Here is a 20,323-nt window from a genome sequence, read left to right on the forward strand (position 1 = left end):
CTGAATATATTATTAGATTCAACATACAGCTTTCATGCCAACATTGGGAATAAATAATATATTTTTTCACCACTCACAGATCAATTGGTTCATGAGAGCACTGGATGAACTTGTTGTGTCCTGGAAAACTGCTGTGACTATCAGCGACATGGTTTGTATACTTGCATGGGAAGATTGCTTAAATTATAGAGGAAAAGATAAATGACAGCACAATCAATAACAAACTGAGGCCTAATTTAATTCTGCGATTTATTATTATGTAATTAGAGTGTAAAAATTAGATTTTCTTTTGATGAAACAACGTTACAAAACAACGCAAATACTACAAATATATTCATGTGGGCTAATTGCTTCAAGCGATCTGTAACGCCTATATTAGTAATGGTAACATGAATATAACAATAATAATGCAATCCTAATTTTATGATAGTATTAGTCATATATTTTATGAACAATTAGAGCATTTCTGACAATTCAAACCAAACAGAAAATTTAAATTCCCTTGCTAACTTTTACTCAGTTTACCAAGTTAATTCAAGTGAATCAAGTTAACATCAAACATATCCTATGCAACTCAGCCTGAGTCTCATTGTCACCCAGTCATATCAAATCATTTCTTTGTACTAATGTACAGTACTACATATTTTGACTTATTATATTTATTAATTTATATTATATAATAACTATATTTGTTATTAATATTTATTTTAAATTCTTTATAAATTACTTACGGTTGAGGTTTTCCTGTTTGACGATGCTCTCTTGCTGTATGGTACAACACCATTAGGAAATGCAACCTCTCCCTTTTTGACTCCTAATCTGTTAGTTGTCCCAAATTGCTCCGAATAAAGCTGGATTTAATGGAAGTGCCTAATGCACATGACTGCACTAGCAAGTAGTCTGCAAAAAGTTAAGTCGGCACGCTTTGCCTTAGACAGTCATAGTTTTGATAAATTTGGCGACTGAGTGTCATGCACACTAAAAAGGTTATGCTATGACTTCTAGAGTCAGATTTACCACTAGCAAAGAGACAACTAGCCATTGTAATTAACTGAATGTGGTTAAAAGAAAATAAAATGAGTTGAATTACTAACACAAAAGTAAAGAAATCGTCACCAGAAACGGCTGTATTAAGAATCAGTGATTGTCCGACATAAATGCACCAAACTATATTTTCAATATTAAACTTGCTAAACTAGTAGAAATATCTGCTAAAATTTTGTTTTCCCATTCCACTAACATAGTATCATGCATTACCAATCATATAAAATAATGTTAAAATTATGTGTTTACTTTCACTTTAAAGAATTATCAGTACAAACTCTTGTGAAATTAAATTTGGCATTTTTCTGTTGAAACGCGTTATAGTTGCAACATAAGTGAGTCAGCTTTTGATAAATAAGCATAAAACATAATAATGTTAAAAAGCCTTGAGTGATATGTAGATAGATTTACACACAATGCTATTCAACCTTTTCCTATCTTAAGTTGGTTAGATTACTCCTACATACCCTACATATCACACTTCCTAACCTAGCACAAACTAAGTGACTAATTACGATCAAAGTATCAATATGAGTTGTTGTATGATTTTGAGGTTTCATTGATTTATTCTGCGACTCACCTTTTTCATAATAAAATATTTAAAAGTAGATTTGATCTGAGTGTGCTCTATAATGAATGCAGATCATTTTTTTACTGAAGTGTTTTGAACTTAAAAATGAAAATAACATCAAAAATATGAATGCATGTGGTAAGCGGACATCTATACAATACTAGTAAAAGCCTAGAAATCTTGATATTGATAATACGAGATATAATTCTTCAGGGGTCAGCATATTCAGTTACCAGCAGTGATAATATAATAGTTTTTAAATGAAAACCTAAAACATTTTTTAGTAGAGGTTGTATTTTCTCTTTGGAAAAACAACTATTTAAAAAGATAGTTCATTGAAAGTAGATATTTTTGGAGGAGAAACAACTTTGGATATTTTTGGAGAAGAAAATCTATTTGGTCTAACCTGTGTTATGCATTTAAATATATGTGCTAAAGTGATAAAATTTTCTGATGATACGTTTCTATGCTGACTTGCAGATAAAATTATAAGTGAACAAGGTAACAACAATCGTTATTGTGTTCCAGCACTGTAGATCAGTTCAGTTTCAATATAACCACTCTGTGAGCTTGCACTGTTCACACCTGAACATTGACATGTATGGAGGTTGACTCAATAATCATGTCTACCACACTTATAATATTTATTATTTTTTGATTAAGATATTCTAATGATAACCCTACCTAATAACTGCTTTCTGTTAACTCGCTGTTTGTTATTTATTTATATACTATTTCCAATTTTTAGTAATTATAATATTTTGTAAAAATCTATGCAACAAATAGAAGTTGCATGTAAGTATGAGGTTGTATCCACTGTTTGTCAGTGTTGTCTGGTATAGTTGTTTCGCCTTGTCAAAAACCTGTTGGTCAGAAGATATCCTGTTCAGCCATTTATTTAAGTTTAGAGGTAAGTTTTTTGTGATGCAAGAAGGGACCGGAAAGCAATGAAAAGATCAAACTACAGTTTTTTTTTACAAAATTCAATTCCAGCTGACAAAGTAAAATGACAAACTAGACAACAGATCATAATTTGGTATAACCTAATATTTACCTCAAATGTAAAAACTGACACAGGAAAATATTTTTGACTTTGATCAACAAGTGCTTTAAAAAAAAAACCCCTACAGAAACTATTAATAAAAAATACCCTTAAATTGTGCTATTTCTTTGTGCCTAATACCAAAATCAAAATAAAACATCGTAACAAAAGACTACGTTCAAAGCCATCAACAACTAATATTAAAAATGTATGTGTAGAACCAAATCAGGCTGTTCACTTAACCAAAAATGTTTTTAAAAAAGCATAGTATTCAGAGCACGAGTGACACGACTAGACAACAGCACTTCTGAAACCTATGCAGGAATTTGTGAAAATGACTTAAAAACAAAATACCGCAACCATAAGATCATTATGAACAAAAGGTCAAAAAGAATTACTACAGTACTAAGCAAACATATGTGGACATTGAAAGACAGGTATCTTGACTTCAAACTAGACTAGATTACCATAAAAAAAGACTAAACTCTGCAGTAACTTTAGCAAAAGGTGCAACTTGTGTCTTTTAGAAAAATATTACATAATTAAAAAACCAGACTTGTCAACACTATTTAAACGCCAACATGCATAACTTAATGTAGCAGGTAGTCTGAGAAAATTGTGAAGCATTCCTGTGACTAATTGAAACTGGACTACTATTTTAAATCTTAAACACCTCATCATTTATCATACTTTCACTTAACCACTCACATTTAGATTAACAATTATTTTGTAGGTTTCTCAAGTATATATATGCTATACTTTCTCAGCGCTGATTATTTGGTTGAGTTGATAGTTTTTTAACTATTTCAAGAGTATTTCTAAACAGGATATACATACAACTATCTAATAGTTCAATAAAATGACACCATGCATTTACTTTCTACTTTTCAACTGTTAGATATTCTACATGTACTCTAAGGATCCAGAAAAATGGTGTTGATTCAGAAACAACTAAAAAGTTACGCGTATCATTGACTAATAATCTGATTGAAACATATATTGTTTGGTGAGACTACAATTTGGTGATGAACAAAGCTTTCTCCATTTCTTCCCGACCATAAATTACCATTACTACTAAACAAGCTTTTTTGAGAAGATGCCAGAATCTGCACTGCTGAACATACTTTGCAAGAAAATAATTTTTTTTAGCAGTGGGTCTAAAGAGAGTCACCAGCTTGCTTGCTTATGAGCTTGCATTGCACCGTTGATTAATGATCTATGCTTCATGGAGCTTTAAAATTTAAACACGATGAAAAAGTAGATCTACATTGCATCATTGATAATGTCAAAGGCAAATGGACAAGACAAATCTCCTTATCCCAGTTTTCGGTTATAAGAAAATTCAAGAATTATGTTAAATTTAACAGCAGCTTTTATAACATTAGTGCCTCCCACACTGATACTCATTGACAGCAGCAATTGGCAAAGCTCATAAAACCAAATGTTGCCTTCTGAATGTTAAGGTTTCCCCTGAATCATTTAAGTAGCAGTAATGCTGTTAGGAAAGTTTTTACCTACAAAGCAATTTCTAAGCTAGGCTAAAGAAATTCTACAACCCATGCAGCTTAAAGAGAACTGCAGCCTAATGTTATCACCTTGTAAAATCAGTTAGCGGCCGCTAGGGGAGGTGAGACAAAAAGTGACAATAATGTTTCAATAGAAATAGGCATGAAGCTAAATGTGAAGGACAATCATGCCAAAAATTGAATTTAGAAGCATCAAAAGTAGGAGCTCCATACCTTTGCTCGTGACTGCATTTGAATTGTAGCTTAGCCGTTCAAGGAACAAAAACTTTGATTCAATAAATACATTCTTCTTTGGTTTTTACCAACTGGAAAATCATAGTAGATCTTTAGACTAGATCAGTGCTTCACTAAGCCAACCAGGTGCACCGGATGGATCTCTTTCGAGTGTGTGCCATCTCAAGGTGGTAAACAGAGCGCGGACTCGCTTTGTAGGAAGACCGCACCTCCTGAAATTATTAACAACAATTGTCTGATTCAGCCGATAGTCAGGATTACTATTAATGCTTTCAACAATATTTGCATAAGTACCAAAAATAAAACTTTTCAACAGTGGAAATCTATCTCCATGGTGCATGTTGGGGTAATTGACTCATGATGCACTACGCTAAATGCACTATGTTGTGTATTAAGCAGGTGCACTAGATGGTGCACTTGCTTGGCACACAACTTTATCATTTACATGTAAAGAAAGGCTAAAGCAGATTCAACGTAGTGCATCAAGAGTCATTTACTCCGACATGCGCCATGGAGATAGATTTCCACTATTGAGCAGTTTCATTTTTTGTGTTTATGCAAATATTTTTAATGTAATTAGTAGTAATCCTGACCATCTGCTGAATCAGGGAATTGTTTTTAATAATTTCAAGAGGTCTTCCTACAAAGCAGGCACGCTCTCTGTTTACTACCTTGAGATGGCACTCACTCATAAGAGATCAAACAGTTTTTTGCAGTTTTCCATGAAAAATTTGCACAATGGAAAAATCTATTCATAATCAAGTGGGTGAGCACAATTATTTCAATACTGTCAATCGTATAAATGTTATAATATATGTGTGGATAAAGAAATGAAATAAAATTTACCTTTACCTACTCGTTTCCAACTCTGAGCCTTCTTAGACTAACAGAACATTCTAGCAGCCTCTTGTTTTGGATGGAGCAAAAATGGCTTAAAGGCATGAATAAATAACAACATATTTAAAATACACAAAAGCAATATGTTATTGGAAGATGATTCTAAAAAGTCAAATGTTTTTGCATAAGAACAAAATGTCATATAAAATAACATCTTACTTTATGACCTTTGACTTTTTTCTTACTTCTTCTCTGGTCTGTTTGATCGAAACAAGGCTCCTTAGGTGTGAGTAAAATGTGTAGATCATTTTCAGGATTAATGGCGCTACAGAATCTATTTTTTATGTATAAGATAGATGAAAATTGATTGCTTCATTCCCATGAACAAAATATTTCACCCCTTAGAGGTCGTGTCGTATGCGAGATGTTGTATGCATATGGTGTCTATGTGTGAGAGGTCATATCTTGTTGATATCATACCTTAAAGCTATCATATCTGGTTCACACCCCTCATTGAGAAGCCCCAAACCAGAAAATAACGTAAGCCTTCAAGTCCTCTATACCTTCTATCAATTCCAATACTGGTCTGCAGAACTACACTTCACTTCTGCAGAAGTGAAGAAGTGTTCTAACTTTACTGACCTTTTTCGTAATAATTAAAAATAAGGTCATGCTAGTAGAAGACCTACCGGATTGGTCTCACCACTTGCTCAACCTGTTTTATCTCAATAATCTGAGTTTTTTTCACTCAACTCCTTGCCACCACAGTTAGCTAAGTTTAATATAGTTTAAACGCTCTTAGAATTGCGCTGGAAAGCAAGCGTTGAAAGTCCTTGAATTAGAATAATTGCTATCATATATTTTCGTTACATCTGCACTTCACAGAGTGTTGGCAAAAGACTAACACAATTGCTATCAGTTTAGCATGAGCACCAGTGGTCAAATGTGGCATTAATTTAAACTAAATGTATGAGAAGACAACGTTAGAGCAAATTGCAGCAAAGCACTTTAGCTATCAGCAGATTCATACTGCTGATAACAAACAGAATAAAAAAGTTTAAATTACTTTTGAGGAAGGAAAGAGAAACTATGGTTGTCATTTTTGCTATATACTTTGAGTAGCAGTTGCTCATAAAGAAACAACATTTTATTCAAATAATTTTATAGATTTTGATCTGATTATTATGAGGAATCGTTCAGTTTTCAGATAGTGAAAAGGCCAAAATTCAGCCAAATAAAAAATTTGTTGTCCTGCGTCCTGCTACTGAAAATTTTAAAAACAAAAGCGCCTGTAATGACAAAAACTTGCCACATTGCTGAACATACTGCAGATCCAAAAAATATTGGTTATCAAGTTTTACAAGGTTTGTTGCACAAGTTTTATTTATTTCTAAGCTAAGAAATTGAAAATTTTTAAATAGAACGTAAACTAGAAAATTTACTCACAGCAAACATTTCCAAAAGGTTTAATAGTGTTTGGTATGGATACTTATAATCTTATTTGGTATAAGTAGTCAACAAAGTATATCTAATGTTTGTATGCATCCAAGATAATTTACATATAAATTTAGTAGTAAGTATGCTTTGTAGGATTAAAGGAAATAAATATTTTGATAAATGGGTGTTTAGGCTTATAGGTATATAGGCGTTTAGGCATATAGGTATTTAATGACAGGTATTCGTTGCAGGATTAGCTACCACCAGGTACTTTAGATAAACCCAGTCTTCAAATAAAAAAGCTGAAAGACAAAGCAGCTTCAGCTGAAGTTTTTCAAGTAGAGTAGACGCATTTCCTCAGGAGTTACATATATAACTCCTTCCTCCGTTTCTGTTGCAGGCTTATCATACGGGCCTTTTTCATATCTGCATGGTTCTATTTCATCAACATAGCATTTGAACCGGGGATTTGTAGGAAATCCAACCACACACTCTACAAAAAAAAGGTAGCACATTGTTTCATTTCACCCAGCTGGTCCAATTTTAGTATTTAACAGTGAGATCGATCTGAGCAGCTAAAGATTTTTAATATACAGAAAATATAGTTGAGACCTTTGTTGCACTTTAGTATTCAATTGTCATAGGCCGTATCTTACTCGAGCCATTGTAGCTATTACAAATGTTTCAAGAATTTTCGTGAGTGTAGCAGCTACTACAAGTGTATTCTACCAGCTGACTAAAATTGCAAACAGATTAAAACAGCAGCATGGAAATTAATTAATGAACTAACACACATATTTGGTTGAAGAATAATGAATGTGAGTATGAGGAGCAGCTACTTGCAACGTAGAAAAAACCATCAGCACAATTACCAGTGCATCACTTAATGTATAGTTTAAACTAGGTATAGTTTAGATTCATCGGCTAGTTTTAGTAGATCAAACAGTATTGCAACAATTTTAAAACATGCTCTACACAAAGTGAAACCTTATTACATACTTGTACCAAAATTCATGCAGCTAGCAACAGTTGTGTAGCACTCTGTAGAATAGTATTGTTTTTCAGCTATAAAATTGCCTACTTATTACAAGATGAGACTAAAGTGATGTCTGCATAGGGACTCTATTGTAACATAAAGCCTCTAGCAAAACAGCAGTGTATAAACCGATGCACTCTTCATTTTAAAATAGAAACTGAACTTGAGACCTGTATAACCAAATTTTACTTTAAAATCTATAACACATTTTTACCAATCCTATAATCCAAGTTTTTTCAAACACAAAAGTTCTCTATGCAACTTTACAATTTATTGCAATTTGGTCAGGTAATCGCTTTATAAAAATGTGTTCGGTGTAAAAAGTATCATTGGATTACTTTTTCGATAGAGCAGTAACGGTGTTGATTGTAAGTTGACGAAAGTGAAATATAGAAAATAACTTGTAATTTTCGAAAACCTATGGTAGTAGCCGAATTCTTTTACACAACTTGTATTGTATAGTTTTTTGTGGCACGTTGCCATGGGTACGCTTTTAGGGTTGGGACAAGGATTATGAAAATGCCCTTAATCGTTAAGTAGCAATATATTTTACATTTTTGGTAGTTTATAGGCAGTAGGCTGTTTTGTGATGATAAATTTTGCTACAAAAGCAGTAAGTTTTATTAAATTTTCCAAGTTTTTTAGCCACACGCGTGTGAGAATATAGTAATTCATAAAATGAAGAGACAATAAAATCAAGTAAACCTTTGCAATAGTGTTAGTTTTGGCACTTGCCATCTTTGTTGGTCTTAGTGCTACATTTGAAGAAGTTTGCAATCAAGAATTAACAAAAAACAAAACAATAAGCCTCACAGCCTATAAGCAAAAGCATGTTTAAAAAATTTAAATAAACAATTTTAGAATTGAGCTGATATGTCTAAAATTTAAGAACTTTGACAGTTTTTCTTTTAAGTTTTTTAATGACTGCTTACCAACTTAAAGTTCCTGCATGACTAGATTATTTATTTGGATTGTGTTTTATTTAATGAGCAGCACGTATCACTTAATAGAGATATAATTAACTAAACAAGAAATGGTAAGACAAGCAGCTGAATATCTAGAAACGATGTTGGTAGTTTATTCTAATTGGTTCTGCTTTTAGAGAACATTACAATATATCTATTCACTTACCATCACCTTGGATAGTCAGAACATAGCCTACGTCATTTCTTCCTACTGACTGCCAACCTTTGCGCGGTTCCGAAACAGTCAGCTTTATCTGAAACAAAAAATTCTCGAAACATTTTTATTCAAAGAACATTTAGATACAAAAACTATCAAAAAAATTTGCATAACACAATTAAATAGAGCAAATTTGAAAAAATGTAATATACAAAACTTAATATCTAGGAGTCTTTGACAGCCGTGTAGAGTTGTACTGTTGTAGGTCAATATTGGTTCTAAGCTAATTTTGTGGTCCATTGATGTGGTACTGAGAATGCATACTTGCCTACCATTGAGTAACAGAATAAAAAACTTACATATGTAAAACACACAAATTATGCTACTTGAATTGATATGAAACTTTTATCATTCAGAAGTTAGTTGCAACATTTTTCTTATTAGTTTTTCATAGAGATATTTCCTGTTTAAAATATGTTAAATTTTTTTGTTTTCTCTGCTGAGGTCTACAATGTGCTCTGATTGCTTTATTAAAATTAGATTCACCTTGATCAGCTTTAATTGCTCTGTACATAAACTTGTAATTCTTGTCTTCCTCTATTAAAACTAAACAAAAAATTACTGTTCATGCAGTGGCGTACAATACAAAGCTCGAATATGAAGCTTAAATATAGTTTGGTTTATTAATTATTCGAACCAAATGGTAGTGCTGACTACATAGTGGCATATTTTACTTTAATTTCAACAGCAATGCTAAAGCAGCTACCCAATTTCAAAAGGAAAGACAAGTCTCAGAGCTAACTAGAAAGTTAGAAATAACAATATTTATAACAGATCTGGCTACCTGTACTTCATTTGCTAGCCAAATATCTCGAACTCTCTGTAGATCTGTCGCCAGTCCAATCCATCCTTTGCACTCTGGAAAATCCACAGTTATTTCTTCATTTCCTCTTCTTCCTATAACAAGTCTCACAACCCCAACTGAACTCTTTGTTACTCCTCCCCAGCCTCTGGAAGGCTCCGGAATTGTTCTCCTCACCCAAACATTGTCTCCAGGCTGAAATATATAAATAAATCAATTTTTACTTTCAATTAAGTCACTTTCAATTGACACACTTAGCTTGGTGCTTGTACTAGCCATTTTTCACTCATTAAAATAATAAGTTCAGTGCTTGTTTGTTCTTCTGTTCAAAGCCGTGCTAAGAACAACAAGAAATATATTGCCTGACATAGAAATTGAACCCAGGGTATCAGAATCATAAGTGAGCGTGCTTCCACCACCCTATTTGGAAGCCTCTCTGCTTCATACAATAATTCTCTAGATACTGATTACTCATGACAATCTCTTACCGAGAAGTACTGACAAGTGTACGAGTAAGCTACAATATATGTTTTAATGGCAAAGTGCAGCGAGTGTAGAATATGGTTACAAGACAAGAAGTCTATGAGCAGCCACACCTAAGATGTGCTTTTTAGTAAAGCTCAAATGCTTTTCTAAACTTTTTCAGGAGGTATTTAATGACAGCATCGCCACATAACAAAAAGTTCATCTTCAAAAAAAAGACCAGTATGACAAAAGATGTTTCACAATATACTGATATATCAAGAGGCAGCAGAGTTGCCTTTCCGCCAAGGCTTTTAGAAGTGAACTGTGCCTAATGTGTTTAAGTTTCTATCGGTTATACATCTAATTTAAAGTAAGAATACATTTGCGACAGCAATTGGTCTCGAACTCTGTTTGGTCCTAACAAAAAATTCCAGTAAAAAACAGAAAGTGTCTACAGAATAGATTAGTGTCTTAACAATAACTATTTACTATAATAAGTGCTGTATCAGAAGTGCTAAGAGTGTCAGGAAAAACTATGTTTTACTACACTAAAATCGAACGCAGATATTTTTGGTATAATATATATATTTTGATATATTATTGGTATATATTTTCAATATAATTTTAGATTCCTAGATACTTTGCGCTAACATGTGCTTTACTCAACCATTTTTCCATATTTAAGAATAATTGTCCACATAATTATTACACATGATGATCTTTCATAGTGCAGGGCACTGCCAGCATGCTAGTAGAAATAACAGTAGTGAAAGTTGGTCATTATATAAAAAAACGTATCTTTCGTTTTATCAAAATGGTAAATAAGGATAATATCAGTAAGCATGCAAGAAGAAGTTGTATGCTCTACATATATCATGTACCTTTCACGTGCCATTCTCATCCATAGCCTTCCCAATCTGTTTTGTATGATTTTTAAATCTCTGATGAGTTGGACAGGGTAACATTTCCATTTGTGATCCATAAATGTAGATGTTTAAAATTTAGAGTCCAAAATTTTCAAAAGTCAAATTAGCTGATGCTAATTATTCAAGTTAGAGAGCATCAAGGCTAACAAAATTGTCGGTCAGCAACCAAAAACATCTTCGAGTCAGAATCGTAGACAAGTTCTGGAATTTTAGAAATTGTGGAACGCTTAATTTTATATTTTTGGGGCCAAAATTAATTCCATCAAAAGTAGTTGAAATTAACCAATAGCAATCCAATGTGGAAAGCAGATGTCTTCGTGAACAATTTTTTAGATTCTACTTCCTTTAATCTAATGGCTTGTTGTACTAGGGTCAAAAGGTCAACTATTAGAGTAATTCAGTTTCATTAGTCACTCTCTTTTACACAAATATCAATATGCCATAATTACCTCAAATCCACATCCTGGCACTAGTTCAATATCTTCATAAGGTCCACACCAAAGCTCCTCTTGACCAGGAAACTTTACCATAGCTCTTGGAAACATTTCTTTCAGTATTCCATTGGCACTATCATTGAAAGTTGAGCAAATATTGAAATGCTAAAATTTAATCAGTTTTTTTAGCTTTCTCAAAACAAAATACTAATTAAATACCATCTAAAAGTAGAAAAAAATGCCATGAAATTGACTTTTAAAACTTTTAAACTATCTGAAAACATATAAAAGCTAAAATTTAAGCCACAAAAGAAATTTAACACATATACCTGGTAGGAGCTTGAAAGTTAGATGCTTGGGGCTGGAGGGTAATAGCCTTCCTTTTCAATTTCACTTTATCTCCTTTGAATGGCATTCTTCGTTCTGTTAGTATTTCAACAACAAACGCTGATTTGACCATCCGTGTTGCCTTATCTCCAGGAAACAGAACTTCTGCCTAGATCAACATAAGAAGAATTAGAAAAAAACTAAATAGGTTTGATAACTTTTAGCAAAGATTTTAATATGACCCAGCATGAGTTGATATTATCTAAAGACCGGTGCAGACTGATTATACAATAAATGAATTTTTTCGTGTTTTCCTGTGTATTAGTAGTTTGTAATATTTATGCCTGATTGGAAGAGAGCTGGTTTCAAAACACAAATAGATAAACAATAAAAGATAAAAGTTTAGTGTTTGATAAGTAAACAGAGCTAAAGCAAAATAATTCATGAAAAAAAAATTTGATAAAACAAAATTAATCCGGCTTATTTATCTGGCATATATCACAAGAATTAAAAATATTCACAAGAATAAATACATGTAAATAAATAAATTAATTAATTAATAATTAAATATATCACAAGAATATTAAAAATTGGCCTGAAGAATGGTTTAGAACAAGTAGTTTTTGTCATGTTTTTGCCTTTCATGGTTTTTTGTTAAACAACTGTTGCCTCCAGCGTTTTCAAGCCTTACCAAGTTAGTTAGACTAGCTTGGCTAAGCAAGTACATGATAGACTCATTAAAAAAAAATCTCTATCACAGCCTGACAGTAATCAGGAACTATATGACTTCTAATTGTTTTTATTTAGCTTATAAAAAATATCTCAGCCATGGTTTAATTCCAAGCAAAAAAGAAAGCTTTCATCTGAGTTTGGGTTTTGAATTCTCGTATCCATCATAATTTTAGAAGCACCATAGCTCGGCAGTAATACATGGTATCCAAGTATGAGAGAGCAAGTAAAATATAACTTCAAGTTGAGAGATATGCGTGAGCCTAAATGAACAATAATGCTTGCTGTTTGTCAAATTGCAAAGCAAATACCTTTGGTGCAATGTCAGACATTATCATTCTAGAGGAGTAGCCATTACCTTGTGTTTTAAAGTGCTTTGACCCTAAATTACAGGTTGTGGTTTATTGCCCAAAAATACCTTTATTGGTGTCAGGAAAAGCATCCAACCCTAACTGCTGTCATCAGTGATTCAAATTATGCAGTTTGGTGTAAATATTTGAAAGCACCTGCCCAACTAGAGTCTATTAAGTACCCCCTAAAGGTGCTTGTGTCATAGTTTTGTTGTGTCTAGTATTGTCATTTTGTTGTCTCATAGTGTCACAGGATCATCGGGTCAAACAGTTGTAAGACAGTAGGGTCACAAGGTTGTTGTAGTAGGGTTGTATAGTCATAAAATAGTAGAACATTTAGATCACAATGTTGTAGAGTCACAGTTTCATGGTGTTGTAGTGTCCTAATATTGTAGTAGCAAAAATGTTAATAAATCATAGAAGCCTTTTCGATATTCTGAGTATCGCTTTACTATGCACATTTCTAGAGCAAGGGTGAGAAATTTCAGCAGATATTTTATGTTTGACTCAACAGATTTTAAAAATTTTAAACTCAAAATTTTTGAAATTACCGTAATTTAAATCAGTATATTATAGTATGCAGATCTCTTTTCCAATTTTGTTCAACTGCGTAAAAGCGATATTAAATGGTTTGTCATATCTTATATTGTTAATTTCAAAATTACGAGTTTCAAATCCACTAGAACAAAATACTAAGACATGTGGTAACAGACATAAAAGCAACTCCTCTGTTAGAATTAAAACAAGAGATTACTCAAAAAATAAGCAAGCTTTTATTAATTAAATAATTTAAAACTCTCTGAAGTTTCATCAATAGCAGCTTTGGTATCTATTACGTAAACCAAACAGATTAAATGTTAAATGGTTTTTAATGCTTATGTATGCTAAGCTTTCATTATTTAATTTTTAATGATCCCATGACCCAACATGATTTTTATTTGGCTCTTTCAAACCATATAATGGCTATTGACTAAATTCGAAATACATGTAAGTAACAATGTGGTAAATGAGAATCTTGGTTCTCCAGTTTATTTCATACAGGTATGTTTATTTTATGTTTGCGTAGACGAGCTTTTTATATTTAGCACTTCAGAGATCTACATACTGTTTTTTGTTCAGTATTGTCTAGGCCTTATCTCTATGTGCCTGTCTCTAAAATAAATCAAAGTTGAATTGATATCAACACTTTTTTACTCTTTTATTGGTTCGATTAGTTTTAATATACAAGCTCTTCCTGTAAAATTAGTTTCAATGCATGATTTTAATGCTTTTTCAGAGATACTGTTTGTTGAGTAATCCGCAACTTGACATACAGGGTTTGCGCAAAGGTAGTTTGTTCCGGATATTGACTATGACTTTGTGTCATGCCTTGCGTCAAAGTAAAACGTGGTTGATTTGTATTACTAGTTGCTCTTGCATCATGTTTTTAGTGCACGCTTTGGGCTGTCTTTAATTTCAGCTCAGTGTATTATGGTGGTTTTGGCTGGGTTCATAAATATGAACACAGAATCGATAGTAAACGCTAACAAAACTAGCACTATTGCTTTAATCCTTTGAACCATAACGGCAGTTTTCCGGCATTGCGTGAGGTGTGTCGAATCTCTTATGGTCGGATTTTCGGCGTCCACATGGCTTTGTTTACAAAGCCATTTCTAAGTAACAGCGTAAACCAATTAAATTATTTTTGCACAGGAAATTAAACTGGAAATTTCATTTTCATTTGTAAGAGTTTTAAAATATCTTTATCTACTTCCTTCGTTTTAATAACAAATTTTATTAGGATGGTATTGCGGAAAATCGATAGGCTTTGTTTGTTGGTAGGCCATAAATGATTGTGATGCAAATAAAATATTTTATAATACAAATTATAATTTTCCAGTATATTGGGAGTCATAAAATGATGATAAACATGAGCTCAATGAATATGATCCTATTATAAATGTTTTTACGAGTTTTTTAAAATTGTACAAACTTTTAGCCCAAATAATGGTAAAGTACGTTTTTTTTCTGTTTGATGACATTTGCTGTAGGTTGCCTGACTTTTTTACTAGTGTTTCACCAAATATCATTGTATTATGAGCACATTCAGATATATATACATGTACGTATATATACGGTAAGTCTAAAAACTTTTGGATCGTTGGACAGATTGCCTAGGGTTACTGACACGCATCGACAAAAACGGTCAGGGTTCAAAGGGTTTAACATTAGGTATAGACTTCAATACCTCTGGCTCTCTAATGTATGATCTCATGAGTAAGCCAACACTCCCCATGGTATTCTCTCCTCTCAGGTATTCACTCATGAAATTCTTAGTGAAAGCCTCTGGCCTCAGCATTACACAATCTCCTCCATTTGGCTCCCAAAAGCTATCAACTCCTTTCAATTAAAAATAATTGGACGTTTCATTTTTAAAGAAGTTTAACAGAAGTTCATCAACAATGAATTTAACTCTAAATGGTGGTATTCAATGATTACAAATGATTCACACAAGTAAGTTGATCATTTATTCGACCCTAAATTTGTAAATTGAGACCTATTTATTTAAAAATTCTTTCTTTGCATTTAGTAGATTTTAATGAATAAAACTGAATTAATCATAAAATCTTTGCTTTTAAATACTAACATTTGTAATTTGTATTTGGTTTGGTAGCATTTTAAAATCTGATTTTAAAGCTTTGTGAACACAAAAAGTTGAGATTTTTTTACTTTAAGAAATCAGTCAAATATTTATTTTATAATTTGATAAAACGAACCGTAATTGATTCTCCGAACGCTTTCATTTTTAAACTTCAGTACATAGAGACTCTTTTGAGCCAACAGCAACTGGAGTGGAGAAATATCACCGAAAGAGAATACTGTAAACAGTGACGTCTTAGCAATCTGTAATACATGAATTATGGTTTCTAGATGTCCATTGAGACAGCGGATATACTCCAAGATGGTCTTCTCTTTCAACATCTTCTCTCTTTCCTCATCCTCAACCTAAACAGATTTATGAAAATATACCAGAATGCAAAAATGACCCCCAAAACACTGACATGAAATATTAAAAAACAATGAGAGCCTTACATAGTCTCAGAATCTTATCATACAACAAATCAAAATTTACATTACATCGCAACAATCTGATGTCAGTTCAACAAAACCTAGTGTTTTAGCAGCAGTTGACGTAGTAATAACTTTTTTTGTTTTTTCAAGTTTTGCTAAAAGTACCATGTCAACCCAAGCAGTCATTTAACTTGCTATGTAGCCGAAATATCCCTATTACAGTTTGACAGAGTGTTTGCACAAAGCCAAAAGCAGTGAGTGTGGCTTTGATGTAATGGTTTAAGAATCACTACATAACAGAAGCAATTGCTTCTGTTATGTAGTGACAATGCTTGGTAGTGTTCTCTAGTAGAGATGCACACTGCCAGGACTAGGCTTTTTATAAGCTACCTTGAGTGGTCCTAACACTTATAAAGGGCTTCCTCCGGAGCTATCAGATTAACCTGAAGGGATACATTTTTTGCAACACATCCAGTCTGACTGAGTCAGGTAACCATTTCACTTGTCCAATGTGCGAAGGACAGAGGTGGATCTTTAACATGCCCACATTGTCAGTGTGGTACATGGGGTCTCCAAGTTAAGGTCTAGATCCAAAGAACCCAGCAATTTAGGGTTGAAAGCTTGCTGAGAGCTTTTTTCAGATTGGCATTAAGCAGGGCTCGAACCACCAACCCCATGGTTGATAGTCAAAGATGATACCACTAAGCCAGCCTGACACCTTTGAAAAACGTCATACAAAACAAGTCGTATTAGTGATTAATTAACTAGCCTATTATAACTGCATTCAAGCAAAAAGAGACAAGTTTCTGCCTGAGTTGAGCCCAGGCTGGGCTGAGTGTCACTTTGCAAAACTGTTACCTTTTTATCACAGCTGCTTTTTGCAATGACCTTTGGTGTTAGCTACATTACAGCTATCAAGACTTCACAAATTGTAGATCAATTGACTTCTAGTGATTATCTGTTGAATCATAGTTTTTGAGGCAACGATTGTGTTATTTTGAACAATAGTAGTAATATAATAGCAAGACAAATAGTGATAGCCTTTCAGATTCTGAATATATCAAGTTGTTACTCACAGTGACAGAGGAAAGGTTGGTAAAATGTTCAAACTCATTCTGCATCCCCTTTGTAGACAGACTTGTTATTATAGCATCAGCATAGCATGGCATTAGATGATGTAAAACTTGATGCTGATTAACATTATATCAGAATATTTTTTCTAGACCTTGTATTAAAAAAATTATTGGAGCTTACATGCGACATCATCAAATATTAGGCTTTATGGAATATGTAATTATGCTCCGGTAAGAAAATAAATTGGTAGCAAAAGAGTTTATTGGGAGACTATGATGATCATGTCATCATTGCTTATTCAAAACTATACTAATCTTCACATAGTTTACTTTTTAATATAATAATACGTTTCAAACAAACTTGAAAAGTTTACTTTTGCTATTTTTAAACACCAAGCAATCTTAATCCTCTAATTTATGCAGAATGGGTAGAAGCAACTCCGTGTCGTCACTTGCCTAATTAAATATGAACTTAAACAAAATTTTAGTATGCTCTTTCAGAAAGTATTGTCATTTTTCTACCATTTGTGACTGTCGTTGATATTTGACACGATTTGATGACCAGGATGTTTTAAAACGAAAATCATCAAAGCATGACCGTAGTTAAAAGGCTCAGAAGAAAAATACGTGCTGAAATGATGTCAGTAGTAGTTCTTGCTGCTATAGTCAAATTGGCTATTGCACTTAAGTTGCAGCATTACGTGTCTCTATTCTGTTAGTCTCTGCGCAACTATACAAATCATGATCGGATTTTCGCTTGATCTTATGGCCTTAAGTGTGATTAAGTTATGACTCTTTTAAATCTTTGAGTTTTAATCTTGAAACATCCTGGCAGTTAGATCACTTGAAACATCAAAAACAATTGCAAATGATAAAACAACATGAATAATTTCAAAATAAATCTACAAAACGTTTCTGCATGCTCATCTTTAACTTCAATTTTTTACCTTCTTGGAGCATCTTTTCTCAACAGATCTTTGGTAACTCCGTATTGCCACTCTCAGCAACTGCTCCATTTTTTCCCAACTTTCTAAGCACTTTCGAAACTTCAGAAGCTAAAATAAATGGGTGTTGTGAGTATTTTAGGCTCAGCAACTAAATAGTTTAATGAATATCAAGCATCGAAACTTACCGTTGCAGCAGATTCCTTGCACCAGGTGGATCCACTGTCAGCTTTCTGTTGAAGGCGGCTTCTTAGATCTTTTGATGAACAGACAACAAAGAGGTGAAATCCAATTTGCATAGATAACTTGCTAAAACTTGAATTTAAAGATTGTGTGAGGGAATTAAAATTTTTCAAAGTGAGCGTAACAAAAGTTCAAAGTTGTCTAATGCCTAAAAGAGGGTTGTGCAAGAGAAATAACTCTAGAAAGCTTATACCTGTTATAACTGCTGATTGAATGTCTACCATCACTTTAGCACCTACCATTTAAGGTTTACAAACCCTAGGCAATCTTTACAATAATCTTTATTTATAATAATTATAGTAAAAGCTTTGTCTTTCTGTCTGTCTGTCTGTCTGTCTGTCTGAAGCCACATATGAAATTTGGAAAATGATTGCATTGTGCAGAACTCAAACCACCTGACTTTCAGCATAGTCTACCAACGTTCTAAAAACTGCAGCAACAATATTTGCACATATAATAGATATCACAACTAACGAGACTAGACTGACACACTAGACTGTCAGGTGACGAGTAAATACAAATGTATGTATATATATATATATATATATATATATATATATATATATATATATACAAAATATATACATGATTATGTATATACCTATAAATATGTATATACCTATAAATATGTATATGTATATACATATAAATATCTATATACATTTGTGAAAAAGCTGATTCTGACCTCTTTGAGCCTGTTGCGTTGGCTTCAATTCGAGACTTGTCTTCTCTCTCTCTTTAATTGCCTGCCTGACTGTTAGACCTGCAACTACATCTGAAAATAGTTTTACCATAGTTAGGTTTGGTAACATGGTAAATTGATAAGTTTTATTATGGCAAAACAGGTCAAAAGTGCGGTGTTTGTGATTTAGGAATTCTACAATGACAAACCGATAAGGCCTTTTGATAGGTTTTTTATCTAAAGGTGTATGAAAAAAATGATTAAAATTGTTTTATGTCAAAGTGGGGTTTCAATTGTATTAAAGCAAAAAAGTTGCAACTGGCGTGTACTTACTGTAAAATGCTTAAAAAAGAACCTTTGACGATGAACTTTCACAGAATCTCTGTAGATTTTATCAGAAAGTATTGGTATTGTTTATCATTGGCGATTGTTTTTAGTGTTTGAAAGATCGGATTGCCAGGATGGTTTTAGATGGAAATCGATAAACGATGATATAGATAACATGCTCAGAGAAAACCACATGCTAAGATGATGCCATTATTTGCTATAATTAATATCAATTATTGCATTTAAAGTGCAGCACCTCTATTTTGTTGGTCTTTTTACAACTATCGACACTTTGATCACACTTTCGATTTACCTGAGAGGTTTAATTACAATCAATTTTTATTGGTTTTAATTTTAAAACGTTTTGGCAATCAGATCACTACAAGCATTAAAAACAATCTCAAATGATAAAAAATACTGATATTTTCTTATAAAATATGCAGGCATTTTGTGCAAGGTCCTCGTTGAAAACCAATAAATTAAATAGGTTGTTTGTGTAGTCAAAGCTGACTTGCAAACTTGGAACTGTGCCAAACATTGAGGCGCAAATTTTTATTAGTTGACAAGCACCTGCTGCTTTTGTAACTGACTAAAAAGTTGGTCAAATTAGATAGCTTAACTCTGCCATATTTATTTCAGACCTATCGCTTATAAATTACAAACTCGTTAGTGAACAATTGTACCATTTTGATCGTTTGCCTCATCGTAGTATGCATTTAACATTACAAGCACTTTCATAGATTTTATTGTCAATATTATCATCTTAATAATTTTTTATTTTAGATTCCACAATAGTGCTTGAAATTTGACTCCAAAATGAGCAAAACGTCAAAAATAAGTTATTTTACCAGCTCTGTGAGGCTAGTCTTATTATTCATTGTGTTAACCGACAACACACATCACGTCACTGTGTACCACTATGGGCTATGCTCTTAATAACTATTTGTACTCATGAATAGATAAAATTGTTGTATGTAGCCTTGAGTCTTCTCGATAAATTTATTAAAAATAAAACAGTAATATAAACTAACAACCCAGTCTCAAGTTTACTGAGAAATGCC

General features: G+C 32.8%; 1 protein-coding gene across 1 annotated transcript in view; it reads right to left on the reverse strand.

The window, feature by feature from the left end:
- Nucleotides 1–6,633: 6,633 nt before the first annotated feature.
- LOC137401775 (uncharacterized) overlaps nucleotides 6,634–20,323 on the reverse strand; it is a 33,266-nt gene continuing 19,576 nt past the window's right edge. The window contains exons 11-20 of the mRNA XM_068088258.1: nucleotides 18,939–19,028; nucleotides 18,199–18,266; nucleotides 18,014–18,121; nucleotides 15,699–15,927; nucleotides 15,170–15,321; nucleotides 11,866–12,032; nucleotides 11,552–11,669; nucleotides 9,694–9,906; nucleotides 8,859–8,946; nucleotides 6,634–7,184 (exon numbers count right to left, since the gene is read on the reverse strand). Of these exons, the coding sequence (XP_067944359.1) occupies nucleotides 7,012–7,184; nucleotides 8,859–8,946; nucleotides 9,694–9,906; nucleotides 11,552–11,669; nucleotides 11,866–12,032; nucleotides 15,170–15,321; nucleotides 15,699–15,927; nucleotides 18,014–18,121; nucleotides 18,199–18,266; nucleotides 18,939–19,028 (1,406 nt within the window). The 3' untranslated portion in view covers nucleotides 6,634–7,011. The remainder of the gene's footprint in view (nucleotides 7,185–8,858; nucleotides 8,947–9,693; nucleotides 9,907–11,551; nucleotides 11,670–11,865; nucleotides 12,033–15,169; nucleotides 15,322–15,698; nucleotides 15,928–18,013; nucleotides 18,122–18,198; nucleotides 18,267–18,938; nucleotides 19,029–20,323) is intronic.

Source organism: Watersipora subatra, chromosome 8 (genome assembly GCF_963576615.1).
Source record: "Watersipora subatra chromosome 8, tzWatSuba1.1, whole genome shotgun sequence".
NCBI lineage: Eukaryota > Metazoa > Bryozoa > Gymnolaemata > Cheilostomatida > Watersiporidae > Watersipora > Watersipora subatra.